At 42.4% G+C, this 16,392-nt stretch overlaps 1 protein-coding gene across 2 annotated transcripts in view; it reads right to left on the bottom strand.

Moving 5' to 3' along the window:
* The window catches only part of ZNF827 (zinc finger protein 827), a 146,535-nt gene extending 131,378 nt beyond the window's left edge, over positions 1-15,157 (bottom strand). For both annotated transcript variants that reach the window (XM_022599756.3, XM_022599758.3), the window contains exons 1-2: positions 12,542-15,157; positions 2,349-2,521 (exon numbers count right to left, since the gene is read on the bottom strand). In XM_022599756.3, coding sequence (XP_022455464.1) covers positions 2,349-2,521; positions 12,542-13,808 — 1,440 coding nt within the window. In that variant the 5' untranslated portion in view covers positions 13,809-15,157. The remainder of the gene's footprint in view (positions 1-2,348; positions 2,522-12,541) is intronic.
* Between the last annotated feature and the right edge of the window lie 1,235 nt (positions 15,158-16,392).

Below are 16,392 nucleotides of genomic sequence, written 5' to 3'. Positions count from 1 at the left end.
AGATTGTATGATTATTATCTCCACGAGCGGAAACGGAGCCTTGGAGAGGTTAAATGATTCACCCAAAACTCCGCAGCTACTGAAAGTCATGGAACCGAGATTCTAACTGAGGTGTTTTTTTTTTTACCACGCAGTTTGAGATCTTAATCTATAGGCTATACTGCCCCTACTTCTGAGGTAGGACTTGTTTTAGAAAATCTATCCATCTTGTAGCCTCCAGTGCACAGAGCAAAGAATACGTATTCCTAAGGCCACAGCTATTATGTTTCTCTGTAGACTATGTTTTCAAAATCTACCAAAATGAAAGTATGCCTCATCAAAATTAAATCATGAATTCTTTGATCAAAGCAAAAAACACGGGCCCATAAGTGAGGTGGAGAACAGAAAAGAAAGCGGGCACCATCTGATGAAATTAAACTTGCATAAGCCCCTCTCACACTCCCCTCCTCAAAAGCTCAACAGGTTAGGACACTATGAGTTTGAATAAAGTAGTCATTTCACACCACTGCTTTATTGTACTGGTTATTGATTTGTTCTGAAAGCATTCTAAGACCCCACGACCCACAGAGCCCTGGCTGCTCTCGTCTGCAGCGCTGTCATGGCTGACGGTCTGTATCATCAAGGCACCCAACTCATCTCCCTGTAGTTTCAGGGTCAGTAGTTCTTGCTATTGAAAACCCAGCTTTTTTTTTTTTTTCCCATGGGTTTATAAATAGGTTGTTTTAAGTGACCCTGAGCTGAAAACAGGCTTACAAGGTGTCAGGCCAGATGCAAGTTTTCTGCTCACTGAAGCTTTAAATTTGCCAGAACTGATTTCTAAACACAGAGTAGGACACGGTAACAAAAACAAATTTTAGTTTTAAAGGCATTTCTTTGGAAGGCTCATCCTGCTAATGAAATCCACTTTGCAGGTGTAAAATACAAGATTTTACGCTGGGAAGAGTTGACAGAGGATGAGAGGGATGCAAGTAAAACACTGAGTCAGCTCAGTAAAATTCAACCAACCAGAACCCCTGGTTAAATGGATTCTGAAAATGAAGGGCCTGCTACTCCCTGGAGACAAAGGCAAATGGTAGAAAACAAATTATATCATGGCTTTAATTTATTTTTTTAATTTTCCAAGCAATTTCCTAAAGTCAGTAGAGGTTCTGTCTGATCATACATTTTTAGATCCACAATTCTAAACAGTGGTTACTGATCTATTCAGAAGGATAAGACTGCAACATTTTGAAAAAAGCAAATACCTCTATTATGTACACATGCTCTACTTCTTACGGCAGGAAAGTAAACACTTTATAAGTAATGTCAACAGTGAGACGATATTGCAAACATCAGTGAAAATGATGGTTATTATTATTAAGGTGTTCAACAATAGCTATTGAAATGAAATCACCACCACTGAACACTTCTGTGTCAGATACTTTGCTAATACCTCCTTAAATATTAATGATATCCCTTCCAGATGAACATAATCATTCCCATTTAACAGATGAGAAAATTAAGTCTAAAGACTCATTTGCTCACCACTTAGCTAGTAAGTTATACAATAAGATTTAAAGGCAAGCCTGTCAAATTCAGAAGCCATGCTTTTTTGATCTCTTGGGTTTCCTCTTTGCATTCCTTAGCATTAATAGGGTCTGCTAAAAAGACTGCTAGATGGCTAAGTTTCCCCCCAGCTCACATAAGAGTGACACATAGTCTAGTCAATTCCCTATATGCTCATTACAGGCACAAGTCCCCCAGTTGCTGCTAATAGGACACTGAAAACAATGTCTTTAGATGTTTGCTAAGTGTGATCCCGGGAATTATGACGGCTCAAACGCTGTCAGCCTCAAGGGGACTCAGTCTTGTCAGGAGTGGCCCTCAAGCCTCCCACAGGGCGAAAGTTAAAGCCCAGGTGTCTTTCAATGTCCTCACGCTCCCTGTAAGATGTCTCTGGGTGTGTAAGCTGGATGGCAAAGCAACAGCAGAAGAGGGCATTCCTTCCAGGAAGGGGGGCAGGTCCAGCAATCCTTCCTGAACCCGTCTTTCCCTGCTTCTTGCTCTTCCCCAGCTTTTCCTCCTAGTGCCCCAAAATGCATCACCGTGCAAGGCCAGTTAGGCTGTTGCTTCCCAATAGGAAAGGATGGTTCTACACTACGTTTGGATACTGAAGCTGCTCTCTGCTTTAAGTTCTGGGTTGTCGGATGGACTTGAAGACGCTTATAATGAAATCCTTTACAAGATCCTTTTCAATGTGCTTCATTTGCATTGCAATCTACCTTTCAACACGGAGCTCTGGGCATGGATTTGTGCAAGGGCCCGGGCTGTGCCTGCCTCTCCGTGAGGCCCATCCGCAGGTGGCTTACCTTCATGTGGGATTTGAGATTGTCCTTGCGAGCACACCGGAATGGACAGAGCGGACACTGATGGCTTTTTAAACCCGTGTGAATCACCATGTGCCGCTTCCAGTAACTCTTCCTTTTTATAACCAAACCACATATGGGGCACTGGAAAGGTTTTCCGCTTTCCTCTTCTGAAGCTTGGAAGAAGGAGAAAGACAGGAAAATTAAGGAAAACAAACAGGCACATTGCGTCCAGCGCTAATTCACATGCATTGCTCTATAAAGAACACTAACAAGGAACTGGGGGGCTTGAGGGGGTCTTTTGTTCGGTTTTGGGGTATTTTTGGTTTTGGTTTTTTGGGTTTTGGGGTTCTGTGGGGTTTTGGGGGGGGTTGTTTGTTTTTGCTTCGTTTTGTTTTGTTTTTTGCCATTCCAAGACTTTATATCCATGAGGAAGCTTTATTACTGCTTTTCTTCAGGTAGAAACCCACGTTCATCTCAATACTTCCATCTGGGTTCCAGTTTTTAGAATCCGATCAACCTGCCTGGGGAAAGCCCTGCTTCCAGAGGCCATCCCACACTTCGGAGGGCATCCGTCCCAGCTCAGCCCAGAGAAGACTGGCTTCAGAGCCTTTGTTTTCTGAAGGAAACTGCCAGACTCAAGCTCACATCTGAATCCCTGAACTTGGAAAAGGGTAAGAAATAAAGACAAGTCAAGTGGGACGGAGAACAACACTACAGTGAAAACCAAACAGCCGTCGTAAACCTCACAAGCCCGGCTCCAGGGGAGACAAATTTCAGGCTCCTACTGCTGACTTGTTTAGTTTCGGCTTCAGTAGATGCTGCTCCCAATTTGGCCATCAGGGGGTCTTAAGGTCAGGGGTTGTCACCCTCTTGTTTCTGTCCCTCGGGTGGCCACTAAGATGCACTGCCCCCCTCTGCACAGAGACTGGGCCCCACTACTCACTTTGGGAAGAGCTACAACCGGGCAGCTGCCAATGCTTCCATTTTTCAGGAAATCCAACAAACCAACTACTTCCTCCAAGGAAAGCTGAGATCACTCTCTCTTCCACCAGCCCCCAAGGGGAGGGTGTCTATTGTGACACTGTGTTGCTACACAGCTAGTCTATCAACTTATACTGCTCAGGGCCACACTAGTCTCTGCGATTTAGGGATATAGGAAAACGAGTAGAGTTAAGGACTCAGACTGTCTGTTCTTAATCATGAGGAATCAGGAACGCTTCCAAACTGATTAAATAAGTTGTAATACGCCCATGAAATAAAACATGAGAAACCATTTTTTAAAATGAACTAGATCTATAGATGCTAATATAGAAACATGTCCAAGATGTTACACTTAGTGGATAAAGCAAGAATTGAAACTATGTATCTAGGGAGATTCTATTTTTATTTTCTAAAAAATGGGAATCAATTGCTTCTCAGACCATTAGGTGAAAGGTTGGTAGGGGACTTTCTAAAGGATGAATCAAGCTGACAACACCTAAAACCATTAATCTCAACATCACTAAAAATGGGACAGACATTGTGTGCCCTCTGATAATCCATCTATGAAATAGTCTTACAAAATATTTAATCAAGCTTCTACATAACTAGTAAATTTACTGGAAATACATGTTGTTTTTCAGAAATGTTAAACACACCAAGAGGGATGGAATCAGACAAATTCAGAATGTGGGACATTCTGTAGGACAGATGACCCAGTTTCTTCAACAAGTAACTGGCATTTTAAGGAGGGAAGAGGTTATAGATGAAAAGACACTTAAGAGACATATAAAGCAAACGCAAGGTGTGAAGTTTATTTTGCTCCTGATTTGAACAAAGCATTATAAAAAGACACTTTTGAGATAATTAAGAAAATACTGATTATAGCCCGGGTGTTCCATGATATCATGTAGCAATCGTTGATCCTCTTAAATGTTGTAATAGTTATCGAGGCTATTTGTTTTTAAAGTCCTTATATATATGTAAATATTTACAAGCAAATGAATATGAGGTCTGGGATTTGCTTTTAAATACTTGAGCACAAAAAGAAAAAAAAGAGGGGAATAGGAAGAATGGGATGAATAAATGAAACGAAAAAAATGATATCTTATTTTTAAAAAATGACATTTTATTTGTATGAGAATTGTCTAGAAGCGTACCCAGGAAAACATTAAGCAGTTCATTTTAAAGGACTGTGGATTAAAGGGAAGGGGTCATGGCGGGAAACTTTTATTTTCATTGTATATTCGTCTGTACCATTTGAATTTTTTAATATACACATCACTTTCATAATTTTAAAAGGAAATATTCCCAAGTGTAAACTTTAAAATAATCATATAATGTATTCATGGAGTCAACTGAATCTCCACATGCAAAGAGCCACTTAAAATGGATGGAATCGGAAGAGTTCTGGAATAAAGTCGGGGCACTCCCAAGATGCCGTTTTTACAGGTGTAAGCAATATTGGTTAGCTCAACCAAGCACCTGGAAAGAGAATCCTCTACCTGAAAATATACCCTTCAAGTCTGGAAATTCTCCTTGTGATGTGTTCCATCACAAGTATTTCCTTTTTTTGATTGGGGGATGGGGTGGGGACTGAGGATTTCCTTTTACTCTAGGAAAAGCACACTTTGCAGAGGCCTATAAACACGCTTTTTATAAACCCACACGGGCTTTCCTGCTGTGTCTCGTTGTGGGTTGCCTCTGCTGACCTCTCCTGACCTATCCCTAATTCGGCCTCTCACTTTCTATCCTGCATTGTCATTCCTTCCACTCTGATATCCTGATCACAAAGATGGCATGTTGAACAACAGATTTGAGAGAAAAGACTGAATCAGGCCCCTAGGCGAGATTAGTGTCATAAGCCAGAGGGGGGGAAAATGATGACGATGTCTACTTGGGGTTGTAAGAACATCAAAGTAGGCTTCCACTAATTCCCATCTTCAGGAAGTATTTCCTACCGTCTAAACCCTAAACGGCCTAATTTTACACGATTGTCTGGGAGAGGAGAGAAAAACTGAGATGTCCTCCACTGACCTGAGATTTCCTGGCACATCATGGGAAGGCCATCAAAGGCCATTTACTGACAAGAGGAACACTGCTGGCTTCCCCCAGACAACTTGCTTTGCCTAATGTGATCTATAGGCTTCCTATTTTTTCTGATGCCCTCCCAGCCCCTACCCTAATCACCTATTCGACATAGCAAATGGATCACAGACTACATACACTACATTGAACCCTGCATATTCATATTTCATATAAATATATTTTATTTGGGAGCTATGCTTCCTGAGCTTTAATTAATATCAAAATATATATGCATCGTGCACAAATTAGGGTGTCTTTGGATTGACTGGGAAAAAAGAATTCAAATACTCATACTGAAGAGAAACTAACAGCAAGATATGTGGTCAAATAGCTACACTACTGTAACGATTTGCCGTTTTTAACTGATCGCTGCAGGAAAGGAAGACAGAAGCCAATGGTAAAAGTAACCAGAATACAAAGATCGAGTTTAAAAATTGGCCAGTAACTTCCCCTGGTAATACTTGCGTTTTTATTTATTAAAAAATTCATATTTTAGTAGGATGCCCTCCACACGTATACGATGTTGTTAACTACTTTAGGGAAAGGCGAAGTAAGGATGGACTCTATTTTGTATGCCAAAATATTTTCAAGGAACTGATAGCTGTAAATTTCACTCAAATTTCGAGCCTAAGGAAATAGGACCACTTCCTCAGAATGAACCACACATTCTCGAGGCAACAGGATTGAAGTGTTCATAATTTTACCTAGTTTACAACTGTCCGATGAACAACTTCCCCCAGATACACCACTAGTTAGTACCACAGCAAACAAAACTAAATTCCACCAAATGCTACTAGACCTGGTGGGATGGATAGCTGCTAATTTGCTCCCTTGGAGAAAACATTTTCTCTTTATAAGCAATAATATTATTGGAATAAAAAGCAATACTAAATGTGTGTAAAAGGCCTGTCATGCAGTAAATGGAGGCTATCTGTAGTAGCTATGGTAAGAATAGTAGTGACAATAAACTCTTCCCTCCAAAGCAGAACGCTTACCACCACAGCAGATGTAAATTTTTTTTTAATTAATTAATTTATTTATTTATTTTTGGCTGTGCTGGGTCTTCGTTGCTGCGCGCGGGCTTTCTCTAGTTGCGGCGAGCGGGGGCTACTCTTTGTTGCAGTGAGCGGGCTTCTCAATGCGATGGCTTCTCTTGTTGCAGAGCACAGGCTCTAGGGCTCACGGGCTTCAGTAGTTGCGGCGCAAGGGCTCAGTAGTTGTGGCTTGCGGGCTCTAAAGCGCAGGCTCAGTAGTTGTGGCACACGGGCTTAGTTGCTCCGCGGCATGTGGGATCTTCCCGGACCAGGGCTCGAACCCGTGTCCCCTGCATTGGCAGGCGGATTCTTAACCACTGCGCCACCAGGGAAGCCCCCAAGCAGATGTAAATTTAAACAATTAACATCACGTGAGAAATATGTAGCTCAGGGCTTGGCCCAACATGGCAGATTATTCCTGGAGCCAAGAGGAAATAAAATTCAGCAGCAATCCAGTGTGCTGTTCAGGTAGGTCCAGCTCAGCCTGTGCAGAACTCTGATGGCCAAATTCAGCTCAGCAGGGGAAACAGAAAGATGGAAAAGATGGAAGGAGAAAAGAAGAAGGGAGTGGAGGCAGGAACTGGCTAGGGCAGAGCTGGAAGTCCTTACCTAGTGTCTCTAGCATCCAAAACAATGCTGGGGACCAAGTACAATTCAGTCATTGTGTGTTGGGCCATAATGAACTTAAGTGGAAAGGGCTGGGTCAAGAGAGTATCAGAAAATGAAACATGGGCTGGAAATGGAAGAAAAAGGTCCAGGAAGCTGCCAGTAAGTCCCAGCGGAAGTATGTTAACCTGAGAGCGCATGCTTTTCACAGAGTATGCCAATACACATCTTGAAAGAATGAGTATATAAACCATGATGATCACATACTTATAGAGATGATCACATACTCATAGCTCACTTATTTTCCAAATGAATTTTGGAGCAACTAATGTTAACAATGCATGTACTGTGACTACCCCATTAATAAAGTACAATGATATATGGCATCTATTTACAATGGACAGGATCTGTCCAAGGCGGAGAGACAATCTCGCAGAAGGTTTGATAGGGAATTTTAAGAAGCAACGTATTTAATTCAAAAACAGAAAAAGTTTTATTTTGAGTTGATAGACAAATAAAGAAAGTAAAAGCAAGGAATTTTAAAGCGGGGAACAATCTTGGAGGATAAATTCCGAGCAGTTCAGTGCACAGTTGAGGAAACTGAACTGAGATTTATGCTTAGTATGGTCCCTCTGCTCATTAGTGGAAGGGTGGGGATGACAGCCAATCTCTTCATGTCCGGTTGGTGCTCTGCCCTATTGTCTATACATAAAAACTTCATTGGGTTAAAAAAAAAAAAAATCATGGAGGGTTTTAACTAAATCACTGTAACTCAAGGTAGGTAATTTTTTAAACAAATGTAATTGTTTTGTAGGCTTTGAAATCAAACTTTGCCTTGTTATATCCTAAGTGGTAAGATAATTTGCAAGTGGGTTGTTTCCGCAAACAGACCTTTCCATACACATCGAAGGAGTTTAAGACGCCAGGTGGCCCTGGGTGTGTTTAATCCCTGCACCATCCGTCCCCACTCTAGGCCCACTAAACTACTAGTGCGTATCTCCGTAGGATGAGCCATCATCCTCCTTCCTAGCAATATACATGGATTTAACATCTTTCCATGGAATTTCTTGGGCATGTCTCTCAACTCCTATTTCAGGGAAACAAAACCTATGTTGGCAATGGATGTCACTGGGTCTTTCTGCTGTTACTGACATCAAGATAATCGATGTATATTTTAACAACTGGTAAGCATTCAGTAAAACTAAGAGAGAAGTCTGATATCTTGAAGCAGTCTAAGTTTAAATCACTGGGGAAATATAAGTGAGATCGGTGACAGATAGTTCTGAATCTTGATTAAAAAGTGAATTTTCTAAGGAAGTCCCTCTATGCCATCATCCCCAGATTACGGCTCTAATAACGATGGACCTAAGGGGAGTATCAGAAGAGGTGACCTGACTTTCTGGACTTTCTCTGCTTTTGCAATAATGTTAATAACATCTCATAAACAGGAATAAAAACAGCAGCCAGGAAACCGTATCTATTGACCCAGGAAATATTCTTAGCTCTCAGCTAAATGAGACCAGCTTGCTTCTAAGCATATTTAAATTTTACTCAGGAAAATAAGATGCTTTGGAGACACTCTCTCGGAAACTCGCCTAGTGATTTCTTTTAACCAGGAGCCTGGCATCCTGGGAATCTTGTCGGGCTTCTACAAGAAACTTTGTCTTTAAAATAAAAACCATTTATTTTGTTCTGAGCTGCAACAGAACAGTAGCTTCAAAGAGAATTGAGTCAATGTGTGACATTTATCTTTAGAGCAAATGGACATGATCTTCTCTCTATCGTGTCCCCTTTCAGAGGAGCAGTGTCACATGTGCCGGGGCACAGGGTCACATGAAAGAAACCTCCTCCTCCAGTGTCACCTCTCCTTGCAGGGGGAAAGGCTATCGAGTGGTGGACTCTTTAAGGAATTAAATACACCATGACCTGGCAACAACCGAATCCTGTTCAAAAAAGACAAATAAGGGCAGACCTAAAAGACACTTTCTTTTTTTCATGGTTTGGACTTCCCTTGACCTAAAGAAGGTCAAAGAAATGCTAGTGTCTAAATGACTCAAGACAGGACTGGCTTTTCTAGCACATCTCCCTTTGTAACTCCAGAATCAACTTTATATGCCCTTTCTGCAACATTTTGAGAAACAGCTTTAAAATGTAAAGCCCCACTTGAAATCGGAATGGTGTGTAACTTATTTCTGTGGATTTAAAAATTTTTTTTGGTTATTATTTGTTTATTTAAGTAGTAGGCAACAGAAACCTTTTCCCTGCTGTGAGAAGTCGGTCCACCTACCTATTTTGAATTAAACTAAGATTTCTTTCTAAAGTAAAGGAAAAAAATAATCACGAGAACTGTTTAGAAGCATGGGTGACAGCTCTCACTGCATTCCCATAATGCTTTTTAGGTAAAGTCAAGTCACATCCAAATCCAGCCCCCAGGTGGCCCTGAAACCAACAGTACCGTGTGGAGAAAGGGAGAGGAGGGGGCAGACAGAGAAGACCCACCTTCCCTTCCGCTCCTCAGATTCAAAAACCAGTGATTCAAGTGACGCCAGCCAAATTATCTCTCCATGGTACAAAGTAAATAACAAAATCGGATATTCTATCAACTTCTTAATCCATAATCCAGTTAGGATGCTAGGAGGCGATGACATTCACTTTAAGTGAAAAGTGCACAGAGGCACCCCCTCTCCTATTTCCAGTCCATGCAATAAGGAACAGAACTTGTCCACCAACCTAAATGTCCATCAACTGATGAATGGATAAAGAAGATGTGGTGTATGTATATATATATATACACACACACACATACACAATGGAATATTACTCAGCCATTAAACAGAATGAAATAATGCCATTGGCAGCAACATGGGTGGACCTAGAGATTATCATACTAGGTAAAGAAAGTCAGACAGAAAGACAAATATCACGTGATATCGCTTATATGTGGAATCTAACTTATTTACAAAACAAATAGACTCACAGACATAGAAAACAAACTTATGGTTACCAAAGGGGAAAGGAATGGAAGGATTAATTAGGAGTAAAGGATTTATAGATACATATCACTATATATAAAATAGATAAACGACAGGGATTTACTGTACAGCACAGGGAACTATATTCAACATCTTGTAATAACCTATAATGGAAAAGACTCTGAAGCTGTACACCTGAAACTAACACAATATTGTAAAGCAACTATGGTTTAATAAATAAAAGTTTTAAAGAAACATAACTTGAATTTAGGATGCGCCCACACGGACACACAGGGGATCATTTCAAGAGCCCTCGTGTTTCTCTTTGCAGCGATCTTTTCTCTTGTGTGAGTTTTACAAAATGAATGTTTTGTTTTGTTTTGTTTTTTAATACAATCACTCAGTCAATGGAGCCGCTTTGCCAAGTCTAGGACTGTGAACAGAGGCATGTGGAAAACAGGGGACACAGGTCCCTGTCCATCAGCAAAAGGGGTGGCAGAGCCCCATTCTGAGAAGTTCTTTTCCCTCCTCTTTCAGTTGGAACATGTTCATTGATTCAAATATTAAGTGTTTCAGCAACAGAATAAATTCAGTAAAGAAAAAAGAAAAAATCAATTTCGTATAGATCTTCATATTCAATTCCACTGAGAAGCCTGTGGAGGTATGGGCATGGATTAAGTGCATTTAAACCAAAAAGGGAGCACATCTCATCCCTAGAGTGCAGATCCTACAACGAAACAGGCAAACAGTCTATCGCCCACCCTGGAAGTTCATGACCTTTCTCCCATCTTCACGTGCATCTAGTCACTTGAGTGAAAAGATCACACTTCATAACTATTGCTGGTTACACCCAAGACACTTGAAAATGACAAAGTCATTAGAGTCTGCCGTCAGGAGACAGTTTTATCAGTTCCCTCTTTCCAAGCCTTTAGCCAACTAAAGTTTATTACTAAATTTGTGTAAGCTTTTCCTAGTAACTAATGTCAAGGTGAATTTACAGGAGAAACATCATTAATACAGTTATTTAACAACCAGATGGAGAATACTTATAAAGTGACATTTTACACAGATAGCCATACCTCTCTTTCTGCTGCTACCCCTAAATGAAATTTCTATAAACCAGGAGTGATCTATTCCCTTGCAGAATTACCCCACTCCCTCTGCTTGTCCCCCTTTTCCTAATTTTAGCCATTTTTCTCTTTATTTCCCCAGATGACGAGTGAGAAGTGAAGAGTAGGGAAACTCAGAATTGATCAACATTCCAGGATTTTACTGACACTTCAGAAACCCTAGACTGAGCAGTTTGGATCACTTAAAGAGTCATAAAAGTTCCACATATCCATTTGCCTAGCTCTGTTCTGCTGTTTACACAAGTTTTCCAGTAATTATAATGAGTGCATATAGCTCACTCAGCAATTTAAATGGAAATTTGTCATAAACGCATCAAACTGATGTTAGCTGTGATTGTTCAGTCAATTATTTGCCATTCTAAGCTCCTGTCATCAACATGGCTGCAAATAATCAAAAGTTGGCTAGACGCACACAATGGCAGCGTTTCTCCCGATGAGGACACACATGGCCCACTTCCTGTTCCAGTCTGGCAGGATATCCTCAAGAGACATCCGAAACTCCATATATCCATCTCTGGGGCCCTGTACTTACCATGGGCATAATTTAGAAACAAAGCAGTACAAGAAATGATGTTTCCACTGTGAGGACTCAAGTGACTAAGTTTCTCCCTCGGATGAATAACTGTGAATGTCAAGGCTCTATAAAACGGCCACTTCTCCTTTGGAAAGACCGTCTCCACAAGAAAAACCCATGATTCACATTTTCCACATGCACATTCCTTCAGAATCTGATTGGACTGGAATAAAATAAAGCATTTGCAGGAAATGCTTTGATTACATCTGAATGACAATACTCTTTAGAGTTCTTGTGTGACAAGATATTATGGAAGAACACGATAAGTAAAGGCTTACGTTCCACGAAAAATTAACATAAATACTAACATGAAAGTATACAGTGTGGTAAATTAGGGCAGAATAGCTACTGATGATACAAAAGTCCATTTGTCATGGAGGCAGTAGGACGGTAAGCTCTCTCTTGTCAACTGTTTCAAAAGCAGTGAGTTTTTCTTCTCCCCTCTGTTCAGGGATGCCATGCACTCCATGACAAAGGTGCTTTGATCTTCCCCTATTAAATATATCTTGTGTGGACCCAGCCTGAACTTGGTAAGAAAAAAAAAAAAAAATCATTTCTATGCAACGGAGGAGTACCGTATGTCTCTAAGATTATTCATTACCTTTCAAAACTAAAGCTATTGGTGAAGTTTTTTGTGTCACACATACATGAAAGAACCCCCTAGGCTGCTTACTTAAAGTATTCCTGCTTTTTTCTTCCTGCCTCAGATCCGATGGGGAACCCAAGTGAAGAAGTCAATGAATTAGACGTTGCAACTGACAGGTAAAAACAAAAAAGACTTACAAGATGATGGAAATGAAAGCATCCATACCTGAGTTGGAGGGTTTAGACACTCTGCCCTTAGGAACTGGGAGTAACAATAATTCCAAGGATTGTGGCGGAGGTGGCGGCGGGGTCACTTTGTCTTGCTTCTTCTCTGAAGGCGGTGGCGGGAGAGGGTCCTCAGGCACCAGTGATGATTTCTCAGCCAGAAGGGTCCCGGCAGCCCTTGCTGCGACCTCTTTCAGAAGGGCCGCCGAGGAGGTCATGGAAGCCAGGGAAAGGAAAGAGCTGGCCGGGGGCGGGTGTTCCTGGCCAGGAGTCAAGCTTCTCTCGCTGACTTTCTTGGATAAAGCTGCCAAGGTGGAGCTGGCAGACTGGGAGCTGAAAGGGGAGGAAAAGGACTCAAATCGCATGGTCTCCTCCGTCCTGGTCAGCGATTTGTCCTGCAGGACAGCATTGGCTGCAGCTTTCAGTTTGAGGATGGCTGAATCCGGGGACAAGCCGCAGGTGGTGGTTGAGTTTGGCAACCACTTACCTTGATTCCATATGAAACGGTTACTTGGAGTGTATTGGTCATTCTGTTCCTGCTTCTCTGCCAACTTCCTGGCCAGCACGCTGAGCTGTTGGGCATGGTGGGACGGTGGGGAAAAGGAGAGATTCGAGCCGACGTTGACAGGGGACTCCACCCTGCCGTTGGCCGTGGCCGTGGCATCGAGTTTGAGGGACCCGGCCTCTAGCAGCCGCCTCAAGTTGCTGCTCAAGGGCTTGGTGGAGCCCGCGGGATCGTCATCACACAAAGAAGACACGCCGGGGGAGAGGTGATCCGGACACTGCAGTGGGTCTCGCAGGACCTCACCGTCAAGTGCCACCAGCTCCAACGTGTGACTGCTGGGGGTCCCGCTTCCCAAGGAGGTGTCGGGGGAAGTGGACTGCTCCTGGATCCGGTCCTCCAGGGACAGCTTATAGTTCTCCTGGACTTCTCCATAGGATGCTTCCGACGGCGTCTCTGAAGAGTTCCCATACCAGTGTTCTCCTTCACTGAGTTCTCCCTCCGCCTCGTCCTGCCTACTAATATCTGGGGGAATTAAGAAGATCAGGTTTACTCCCAAAGCGAGCAACAAGCAAGCCTGAAGACACTCACACGGAGTCGTGGACATGCTTCCTCTGCCCTTCCACCCACGAACCACACGAAAGACAGACACAACTTCAGAGCACGTCAGGTGCTGGGTCAGACCGTCTCGGCCTAAGCCTGAAAGGATGCTGAACAGGCCAAGGTAAAAACACACCCACCTTCTACATGTGTTCATCGTTCTCATAATTATTCCAGGTAAAGTGAAATGGAAAAGGAGGAAAGAGAAAAATGGATCTGGTAAAGAAGAAACTGCTACTTTCAATGATGGGGGAAATGGGAAGAAGCTTGTACCCTGGTGAAAAATCCCAGCATGACATCTTTAGGATTGCGTGGGGATGAAAGAGGCAGACTGGCAGAGGGAGAAACACAGTGTAATGAGGCCCAAGGCAGTGGGAAGCCGCTTCTCCACCTTCTAACTACCAGTCACTTAGCTGGCTTGATACAGTAAAATGCAATTAACTTTAAGTTGATCAAATCATGTAAATAAAAACCTGCCTATTAGCTATTATACCAACTTCACATAGTTGTCCTGAAGCCTCCATCATAATAAACATGTGACCATGTTTTGAAAACAGTCAAGTACTATATAAAGATGAGATCTCATTAGCAAACACTATTCACATTCCTGATTTCTTAAAAGGGACAATCTCTCCCTGATTTCTTAAAGGGACAACGCATGCTGCTTGTTTGAGATTCCAACCCCCGACTCGCCTGCCCTCTCAACATGGGCAGTGATTAGTAATTCGTTCCCTCACTCCACCCAGAGTCCCCTTTCGTTATTTTTCTATCCATTGGTTTATCTGTCCACCCTTACTGCTCTCACTGGCCCCCAGCACTGGTTACTTGGGACTCTTTGCCGTTCCAGGAGCACAGGTGGGCTCTGCCACTTTTCTGCCTTTGCTCAAAATATGCCTTTGATCTGGAATGTCTTTCCCCAGAAAACCCGACGGTCCAACTCTGCCCATCCTTCAACAGCCAGCTCAAAGGATTCTTCCTCATGATTCTGCCTAGAACTCTCAGTCAGAATTAGTCTCTTTCTCATTCATTCACTCGCTCATTCAACAAATAATGAGGGAGTGCCTGCTGCATGTCAGGCGTTGTTCTAGATTGTTCTAGACTGAACAACGTTGAACTAAACAAAGATCCTGCCTTCTTGGAGCTTACATTCCAGTGGAGAAAGACAGATGTTAAACAAAATGAATAAATGAGTAAATCCTACAGCAAGCCAGAGGGTGATAAGTGTTATGGGAAAAGATACAGAGCAGAAGGAGGAGGGTTGGAGGTAAGGGGTAGGAGGTGAGTTGTCATGTGAAATAAGGTAGTTGGGGTGAGGCTTCACTGAGGCGGTGGTGACATTTGAGCAAAGACTTGAAAGACGCCAGCAGCTGGTCAGGCAGCCATCTCTGGGAGAGGGGCCCAGGCAGAGGGGGTCACTGTAAACGCCCTGATGTGGGAACTTGCCTGGTATGTGCATGGACCAGCAAGGAAGCCAGTGTGGGGGGAGTGGAGTGAGCGAGTGAGTGACAGAGCAGTAGGACAGAAAGACAATGAGAGAGAGAGAGAGAGAGAGTAAGTTATAAAGGAGGGAGGCCATACCTATCAGTAGGACATTGTAAACAACTGAAAGGTCTTTTGCATCTGCTGCAACTGGGAACCGCTGGAGGGGGAGGGGCAGGGCAGTGACATGCTGTGACTCAGGTTTTCAAAGGTTTGTTCTGGACGCATGTGGAAGAGAGAGCGCAGGTACAAGGTGGGAACAGAGAGGCCAGCTCAAGGTGATCGCAGGTGGGGAGAAGTAGCCGGATTCTGTGCATAGTTTGAATGCAGAGCCAACACTCCCATTTTTAAAATATTGGTGTTATATTACTCTAAATGAACTGTCTGCTACGGACCTATCTTCTAAAAAATTAAGTGGTGGTGTTCCTTGAAGGCGGGGGTTTTCTTATTATGTACAGATCCCACATATGCCTAGCACAATGCCTGGTCCCTAGCAGAGTTCCGTGAAGGTTTAGGGATCGAGCCAAAATGCCCCACTGTGCCAAGCTTTGCTGTATAACATGCTGTTTCCTTTCCCAATAGAAATAGCCGCAAGTAGTAATGCACGAGCTACAAGCTAATACACTGATCTTCCCCTGCTCTTTAGAGGAGAAATGTCACAAATGACAAATTCTCTTTCACTACGTTAAAGTTCTGCAACTCCTTCCTGAGATTCCTTATTAAGTTATCAAGAAGATATAAAATATCAAATGGAATTTGCTGGAAAAAAGCAGACAAAATTGAGTTTTCTCTGTTAAGAACAGTCCGGCTCCTTGTGATTTGCCACATTTCCTTCTTCCCATTTGATTTCAACATTTTTCATCTTTCCTGAAAGCGGCGGGACACAGAACGACGCATCTCCCACAACGGCTTCTCGAAGGGATGCTTTTACCAAACAACAAACAGTCAACATCCATTTCAACAATGGGGCTAATTTTACGTTCCTTTGGCAAAGCCCCTGTCTTGATTTCCGAGTATATACCTCATCCTGCAGAAAAATCACATGGGAGCGATCTTATAAATAGTAAGAGAACTAAAAGATTTAAAAATCACTCCAGTAAGAATCGTTGAAGATCTTGTTCAAGGATCTCTCCTTTGATCTTTATTAACACTCGCTAAATGAACTAACATAGGAAAATGTATGTTTGAAAAGGAAATACTTGTAGATTACGTTTTTGTCAAACTAGAGTAGCTGGACATAGTCAAGATTGGTCTAGAACTTTGTAGTATGA

The sequence above is a fragment of the Delphinapterus leucas genome, chromosome 5 (genome assembly GCF_059928025.1).
Source record: "Delphinapterus leucas isolate spDelLeu-1000000601 "Yukka" chromosome 5, BTC_Dleu_Yukka2, whole genome shotgun sequence".
Classification (NCBI taxonomy): Eukaryota; Metazoa; Chordata; class Mammalia; order Artiodactyla; family Monodontidae; genus Delphinapterus; species Delphinapterus leucas.
This window is presented reverse-complemented; position numbering and strand designations above follow the sequence as displayed.